The following is an 8,798-nucleotide window of genomic DNA, read 5'->3' as shown; positions in this document are numbered from 1 at the left end:
GGGGTAAACCCTAGGTGCGGCGTGGTAAATAACCAGTGCTAAAAGCGCTAAATAATAGGTAGAAATGCACTATAATTTTGGTACTAATAAATAATTGGTTGGGGGAGATTTTGCTTTATTTCCCTTACATACTCTCCGACATCGAAATGGGGGTCCGCACGCCAGAAAAGGTTCCGGTGCCGCGAATGAATTTCCGAAAAACTAATTTGTATGGGTTTTTGAAAAAACACCCTCATTTGCATACAAACCATCTCTGGGTTTGCATTTAAACGTTAACTTGGTGAAATTTTCAACCCGGTACAGGGTAGCTGACTCGCAGGTGCAGGGTGGGTATTAAACCCGGTATAGGGTAGCTAACCCTACTCGCTGACCTTTAAATTGCATTCCTGCATTAACAAAGTAACGGAATTCCACCATTCCCCACTCCACTTCGGCACTAAATAAAATTGGCTATATACAAATAAAAGTGGGCTTATTACATGCAAAATAATGCATATAATTAACAAATTGACTTCTCAAAAGAACGGTTACAGCACCCGCTAATGAATAAAACTCCTATAGAAATTTAAAGTTTTTAATAATTGTTCGATTGTAGCATTTTATACTTCCGTAAATTTCAATTATATTTACTTTCAAAGCAACTGGCAAGAGAATTTAATCATGTTTTAATATATATGCAAAATTTCGTAAAACTTGAAATCATATTAGCATTGCTATTTTGGATGGAAAAATGAGACTTTTGGTGAAAAACCCTGTCCGGTTCATAACTTTATCAATTTGTGGGTCATCCGCTATAGTTAGAAAAGCGCGCAGGGCTAAATATATTAACATTATAATTAGAACGGATATTTTGAAAGTTAAAGAAGAATCTTGTATAATTTGATATTGTTATAAGTATTGCACATATAATCCCTTTTGTGACATTTGGATCATGAGATCACCAGACCCTAACCCTGACCCCTGACCAACGACCCACCAGGGTGATACCTTTATCTACGTCGCGTCAAGCTCAGAACTTTGTTTGTTTCCTTTCTTCTGCTCAGAGTAGAATCTTCGTCGATAGATGCCAATAGACTAGCTTCCGTGCTATGCTTACCCCGGGCCGTGACACAATTCTACTCTCAAAAGAATCGCTGGCCTAGCGATTAACAAATAAGGCGCAACAAACTATTTTCACGCCGCTGGCGAGCGACGAAAATAAATCCGCACTCGACAGACCAGACCCGACCGGAGACTGACAAAGACGTCAACTTCAAACCCAGACCGACCCCAACCTATGCCCAGGCTGAAGGACCATCCACCTGCGAGCAGGAAATCACAAAGGTTGATTTCAAACAAAACGGAGCAAACAGATCGCTCCACCGACGACCCGACCCGACCAGAGAGTGAAACCGATTTTACGCCAAACACCAATTCCACCCTCGAAGACGAAATCGAAGTTGATTCTCTTTCGAACACCGCGTGGCCTAGTATAGAAACGCCTGAGGAAAATTTAGACGAATTCGAGTTTGCAAAAGCAAGGCATATAACGCCGGAAACAAACCCAAACATGATGGCAGACGGAAATGACCTAGCCAGCGAGATCGCTAGGTTACAGGCAGTTATCACACGCCTGCAAACCGAAAGACAGAACAACCAACCGGAAGCCCGACAAACCACACCCGAAAATAGCGCCTTTGGAGGCACCAGGTTCGAACCGACCGGCCTAGCCAGCAGAAAAGCATTTAAGCCGTACGGCTATAGCCAAGAAGCAGCCAACCCGCACTACAGTGAAAGAGCCAAAAGTAGAGGATCAGATCCAGGTACATTTTCCGGCAGTTTAACCACTTTTGACCGCTGGATTACGAAATTAGCAGATTATTTCGAAGAGGATAACACAACCTTCCGAACTGAACGAAGCCGCATGGCAAAACTGTTCAGCCTGTTGGACGACCGACCAGCAACGATACTGGAGACCAGATACAATTCAGAGACCCAACCGTATTTATACGTGGCAGAGATAATCCAGGTTTTGGCCACGGTGTACCATAACAGCAATCAAGCGTCCGAAGCATGGGAAAAACTATCAAAAATGTATTTTGAATGCGGACCAGGTAATGACGTTTACAGTTTCATTGCCGAGGTGAATGCTCTCGCCGATAAAATTGGAGTACCAGCAGGAGAACGCAAAACTACGCTGTGGCAACATATCCCGGCAGACCTCGATCACCGGCTGTTACGAGACAGCAAGGACCCCAGAATATCTTATGAAGAATTCGCAAATTTGGTGGCCGATGCAGCTTACAGCACTCAGCGAGCGTATCGGGAACGAGAGGAGCGAAAACAGAAAAGTCGCGGTAAAGATAGAAAAAAGAAATACCCCTACAGCCCAGACAAAAACAGGAAAAGCAATCGAGGACGCTATTACGAATCCAGCAACCCGAACAAAGGAGAAAAAAGCGACATGGTACCTAAAACAACAGAAGCCGCAGGACGTGGTTTGACAGAAACTAAAAAGATGGCTCATTGGGAAGCCAACACTTGCTTCGCGTGCGGGAAAGAAGGACATAAATCATTTGAATGCCCCAATAAAACGAAAGCAGTCAGGGCCTTGGATTTTGAGGACAACCACAGCACTAATAACGAGCAAAAGCGATCGGGAAAAGAGTGAGACCGCCAAAAACCTCCTCGGTGGTCCAGATGTTTACAATAGCTCAAATTGGTAATAACCCACGACCTAAATCTTTCATCATTCGAACTCAAATATAGGTTAATGGCGTAGCACTATCAGTTAAAGCTCTTTGTGACACCGGAGCAGACATTTCTCTTTTGATCAGCCCAGCAATCGCTAAACAAGCCGCAGAACGGCTAGGAGCCCGGCTTCAAAGGTTAAAAACCCCGCTACTTTTGTCGGATTACCGCAAACAGGACGCAGGACGCATTACGTACAAACTAAAAGCGACCTTGGAAATCGATGGACGCCGGTTCAGCAACCAAATGTTTTACGTGACGGAAAATGGATATGATATGTTTATTGGGCAGGATTGGCTAGTTGAACAGGATGTTTGGATCCACCCGAAAACGCAAACGTTCGCATGGCCTGAAAGGACACCGTCGCTGGCAAAATTCTCGCCAGCCATTAGACTTCCGAATATGTTGGACAAGCCCGATCCGGTTGCACAAGCCGATGCAGAGCGGCGCGACCGAGCATTCGAACAGGAAACCAAAAGGGTGCAAATACTTCGACGACCGTGGCGCCAAACAACCTCTTTAGAACCCAGACCAACGACCCCGGTCGTCTTGGGTAAGGACCGAGACGTTGTAAATATAGCCGCCCTTTAACACAAACTGGACACCGACCCCCGACAAAAGCGATGGAAATCGTGCCCATTACCCACGCAGCCCATCACGTTAGAAATTGGACCCGAAAAACCCGCCATCAGCCTATCTGCCGTCGGCCGTTCGTACCAATGGAAAACCAACAAGGGAGAACCAATCCCGTTCCCGGAAGATGAAGACCCCGACCATGTCGAACTGGTCCGAAGCAAACTGCCATCCCGACTCGCTCACCTGGAGGGATTCTTTTCGAAAGCAGCTTCCACCAACCTGCCTCCACATCGCCCAGGGCACGATGTGATTTTGGAGCTAGACAAGCCGAAAACAGGATCGCCTCCGACGTACAGAACACCTGTGGAATTCCTGCCGCTCGAAAAGGAAACAGTCGACGAGCTGCTGCGCATTGGGTTTATCGAACCCTGTATGCAGGCCGACCCAGCGCCTGTTCTGTTTATACCTAAACTACACTCCAAAGAACGCCGTTTTTGCACCGACTACCGATGGATCAACCAATTTTTGAAAGATCGATTCGTACCAGCCCCGGATGTCAACGGAACTATTTTTAATTGTCGCAATGCAAAGAGGTTTACAAAAATCGACATTATTCGAGCTTTCAACCGGTTACGTATGGCGGTTGGCTCAGAGTACCTCACTGCTTTTCGCACCCGACAAGGCACCTTTTAATGGAAGGTGCTTCCCTTTGGGCTAAAGGTCGGCCCAGCTTGGTGGCAGTTATTTATTAACGCTCAGCTAAATGAACTTTTGGACTTGTTCGCCAGCGCATACGCCGACGATGTTTTGGTTTATTCCGACGGAAACGAAGAAGAATATTGGGACCAAGTAGAAGAGGTTATTTACCGATTAAGCCGAGTCGACCTCCAGGGAGATATTAAAAAGTCTCGATTCAACGTTACCACGGTCGATTATCTTGGCATCGTTATGGACGCAGGTCTGGGCATCCGTATCGATCCAGACAAACTGCAGGCAATTAGCGATTGGAAGTTCGAAGACCTTACGTCCAAAACAGCCGTGCGTTCCTTTTTGGGATTGTGCAATTACATTCGAATGTTTTGCCACCATGCCAGCAGCGTCGCTGAGCCGTTAAACCGACTGTTGAAAAAAGACGCCAAATTCGCTATGGGCCCCGAACAGAGGCGAGCATTTGAGGAAATGAAACGTTTAGCCTGCGATGCACCGGTTATGGCATTTTTCACCCCAGGCCGACCGACCAAGGTAGAAACCGACGCTTCACGCAACGCGACCGGCGGAGCAATCTGGCAACAGCAACCGGGTGGAGAATGGAAGCCTGTGGGATATTTCTCAAAAACGATAACCCCAGCAGAACGCGCATACCCGATCCAAGACCGAAAGCTGCTGGCAGTGGTTCAAACGCTGAAACATTACGAACCAGAATTGTTGGGGACAAGCTTTTTCGTGGTTACAGACCACCAAGCTTTAGTTTACTATTCCACAAAACGACTCCTTTCGACTCGACAGGTGCGTTGGGCAAATTTCCTGGCCAATTTCAATATTACGTTTCAGTACCGCCGCGGCAAAGACAACATAGCCGCCGATGCCCTGTCCCGCAAGACGGCAGACTTTCCAACAGTTAAAGCTCGGGAAAAAGAAGAACGAATAATAACTTTAATCCCACCTGAGAAGATTATACCTACGGTGGCCGCCGTCAGCACTGCCGACCCAAACGCCCACGTGGTGAGCGGCGCAGATTTGGTAGACCTAATACGATAAGAGAACGAAAAGCAAAAGCTAGGCCAACACCAAGGAAAGCTAGTCGTCCCGGAAACGACTTTAGACGGACAGATTTTTTTAAGGACCGCTCTGATCCGTGAAGCTCACGAGCCCAAAATATTCGCCCACGCAGGACAGAACAAGACGATACAATTAATCAAAAGACGGTATTTTTGGGAGGGCATGAGTCAAACCATTCGGAAATATATTAAAAACTGTCACGACTGCGAGCGAAATAAAAGTAGACACGACAAGACCCCGGGCCTATTGCATCCATTACCGATACTTATACCGTTTCCTAGGACTACCTTTCGTTTGGATTAGCGACAACGCCGGGCCGTTCATCTCCGAATTCATAGCGACGATAAATGAACTTACGGGTACTAAACACCGACACGGCAGCGCCCTGCACCCTCAAACACAAGGTGCCGTAGAGATAACCAACCAGGAATTGGACCAAAAGCTACGGTTTTATATCGACAAATACCAGACCAGTTGGAGCGTACATTTGCCTGCTTTGGATTTTGCCCACAACGCCGCGTGGCATTCCAGCCTTGGTATGTGCCCGTTAAAGGTAATGCTCGGGACCGAACCCCGAAACCCGCTGTCCACCGACCTGCCAACCACGACCGTTAATTCAGACCAGAAACGAAAAGCGCTGCAGATCGTCCGCCAGACTAAAGAAGTCCAAAAGTTGGCTCGCCAAAACGCGCTAAAAACGCAGGCGAGGCAGGAAGAACAAGCCAACAAAAAGCGGCGACCAGTAGATTTTGGGGTTAACGACTATGTTTTCGTCAAGAAAAAAGGGTTTCCGACGACCGCACCGACGACCAGATTGGATTTACAATGGACCGGACCATGGCAGATTCTAGAAGAACGAGGATATAGCTATGTTCTGAACGTACCTGAATCGTTTAAAGGAAAAAACTTGTTCCACGCAGACCGCCTCCGCAAAGCCGCAATGGACCCATTACCACAACAGAAAAGAGAGCCGCCTCCGCCAGAAGAGATCAACGGAGAACCAGAGTTTGTGGTCGATAAAGTTTTAGCGTCCCGATTATTTGGCCGGAGTAAGACATTGCAATACCAGGTCGCATGGCAAGGATGTGATCCAGACGACACGTGGTACCCGGCTGAAAACTTCAAGAATTCAGCGACAGCCCTTGACGACTTCCACAAGAAGTACAAAGATGCCGCAGGACCGCCGAAGCGATTGGCAATCTGGATAAAAGCCGCTGCCGAGAATAAGTTGGACGAACCGAATCAGGAGGATAATGTGGCAGAGCATGGAGATTTGAACGGTAAAAGGAAAAATCGACGACATGGTTAACTTGACAAGAGCCTCGCATGATCTCCTGCGTCGACATACGAGGTTTGGAAGGGGGTAGTGTGACATTTGGACCATGAGATCACCAGACCCTAACCCTGACCCCTGACCAACGACCCACCAGGGTGATACCTTTATCTACGTCGCGTCAAGCTCAGAACTTTGTTTGTTTCCTTTCTTCTGCTCAGAGTAGAATCTTCGTCGATAGATGCCAATAGACTAGCTTCCGTGCTATGCTTACCCCGGGCCGTGACACCTTTGACCTTTTTAACGTTTTGTTTCTAAATACAACCCGGTTACTTCTCTTTGTTTGGATTTTCCCTAATATTTTCTAACCAATTTTCACTTTGAAACTAGATAGTTCAAAACCTGACCGCAGAACCTTTGCTTGGTACCAGTATTTTTCAAAGCAAAATGCAATTCCCATCCGCTCTCATTTTCGGCCTTTTGCTCCAATCCGCTCTCGCTGAACCTAAACAGAATACCGGGCGGCCAGGTGAATGTCCACCCGGTCAAATTCCTCGTGTTAATGGCGAATGCCCAACCGGTTCGTTTGGTGCTTCTGGTGGCACATGCCCTGCTGGTACGGTGCCTCCTACAGATGGCATATGCCCCGATGGTCATCAGCCTTGCAACCTAGAAGGAGGTCATCTATCGAAGCGATATGAAGGCAAGTTATAACGAAAAAGTTTTCTCCCTTACCATTATCTCCTGTTTTCCTTTCGCACTTCTTTTTTTACAAGATGTCGCAAAGGAGAATTGAAATTGCCAAAACTTTATATCCCAAAATTAATATTAATACATGGAATATATTTATTATATCTAACACCCTAACTAATACTACCCCGGTATTAACAGGCATGGACCAAAGCCTTGTTCGACGTGACGGTGGCATAATAGCGACTGTGGGGTGCCTTGTCGTTTCCACTTTGTGTTGTTTACTGTGTTGCTGCGGACGACCCAGAGGAGGGCATAGTAACGATGGAAGCCATGGACGCAGTTATCGCGCGGGATATCGCTCGGGATATACAGATGGGTGCTTTACATCCGAAATCGCTTCTGATTGTATGTAGAAAGCATCAAACGTCTAGCCTCACTCCTTCCTCCTATGGTGTAAGGATTAGGCCGATGGACCTGTCACGGCCAGCGTAAGCATATGTAGTATATCAGCTAGCCTATTGGCACCTATCGAAGGAGATTTTACTCTGAGAAGAAAGAACCTTGCCCTTGGAATTGGGGGCAGTGGTCCAGATTACACATGATCTTTTTTTTTTTTTTTTTTTTTTTTTGCAACACCGTTGACCAAGATGCCGGCTTCAAAAGACATCACGGATTCGGGTTGAATAAAGCCTACTTGCTCATCAAAAGTCGGCAGAAACACTGCGGTAGGCAGTAGTAGGGTCGTCCTTCACTATCACTCTTCGGTCCCGGAACGAGATCAAATGTGAATACAACTTCCAAAACTAGCTCAAGATGAGTGTTGACTGGAGCAGTGGGTGAACTGCCAAGACGGTCTAGGCAGCCAAGAGAGTCGAATTGGCAGCTCAAATAGTGGCTGAGATTGGTGCTATACCCACGAGATGGTAGCACAACCGATTACTTTGCACAAGTTCTAATGGTAGAGCCTCAGAACTTGTACTGGTTCAAATAAGTTTCCAGGGAGCGGATCCATTACTGATCGGTTTTGTTCAGTACTTCAATCGAATCTGCGTGGTGATACGTCAAGAATGCCGTGTGGTGCTAGTGATTGTGCGGGGTGGTGGTGGCAAGGCTGGAAGTTTTATTCATGAGTTGTACGTGCAGGGTAAGTACCGTGTTGAGAACTTGAAGTCTACTTTGCTTGCTTTGTGGCACTGCGACGACTTTTGTTCCGAACGTTATTCGTACAGTAACTGGTACATGAAGGCCTAGATTGAGGCCTGGAGGCTTCCGTAAATTCCACCGTACGAGGGAGTACAAGCGGCTTCTTTTACCACGTTAATGGCGATTTAAGAAAATGCTTAATTAACTACCCGATCCCTTACCTATCGTGGGTATCCCCTGATTTACAGGAGGTGGAGCTGCTTAGCTGAAAACCACATTGGATTCGACACGATATCATCATCAATTTCTTAGCGTATTTGCTGTCTGTAGGGGATAAAGAGTGAAAAAGAAAAAAAAGAAATCGACGCCTTACTTTTGCCCATTTCAAAAAAACTTGTCCCCGAGGCGCCCCTGCCGCCGTTCGCTGGGAACCATCAGCCTCAACTAAAGAAAATTTGCCGACTCGGAACTTGAGGCTCTTTTTTTTTTTTTTTTTTTTGGCCAGAAGTTGACTTTAATTGGCTCCAAGCCTGTTGATGGAAGAGTTGCACAACCTCCATCCCAAATTTGGAAGGCAAGCTGCGCTCCGCTCGCGTTTCCATGT

At 46.8% G+C, this 8,798-nt stretch overlaps 1 protein-coding gene across 1 annotated transcript; it reads left to right on the top strand.

Moving 5' to 3' along the window:
* Nucleotides 1–6,805: 6,805 nt before the first annotated feature.
* MGG_17894 (uncharacterized protein) lies at nt 6,806–7,464 on the top strand (the record flags this gene model as incomplete). The annotated part of the gene is made up of 2 exons (XM_003720649.1): nt 6,806–7,061; nt 7,250–7,464. 2 exons carry the CDS (start codon nt 6,806–6,808, stop codon nt 7,462–7,464), a joined length of 471 nt encoding a protein of 156 aa, XP_003720697.1.
* Between the last annotated feature and the right edge of the window lie 1,334 nt (nt 7,465–8,798).

This window comes from Pyricularia oryzae, chromosome 7 (genome assembly GCF_000002495.2).
Source record: "Pyricularia oryzae 70-15 chromosome 7, whole genome shotgun sequence".
Classification (NCBI taxonomy): domain Eukaryota; kingdom Fungi; phylum Ascomycota; class Sordariomycetes; order Magnaporthales; family Pyriculariaceae; genus Pyricularia; species Pyricularia oryzae.
Note: the sequence above shows the minus strand (reverse complement) of the source record. Positions and strands in the feature narration are given on the sequence as shown.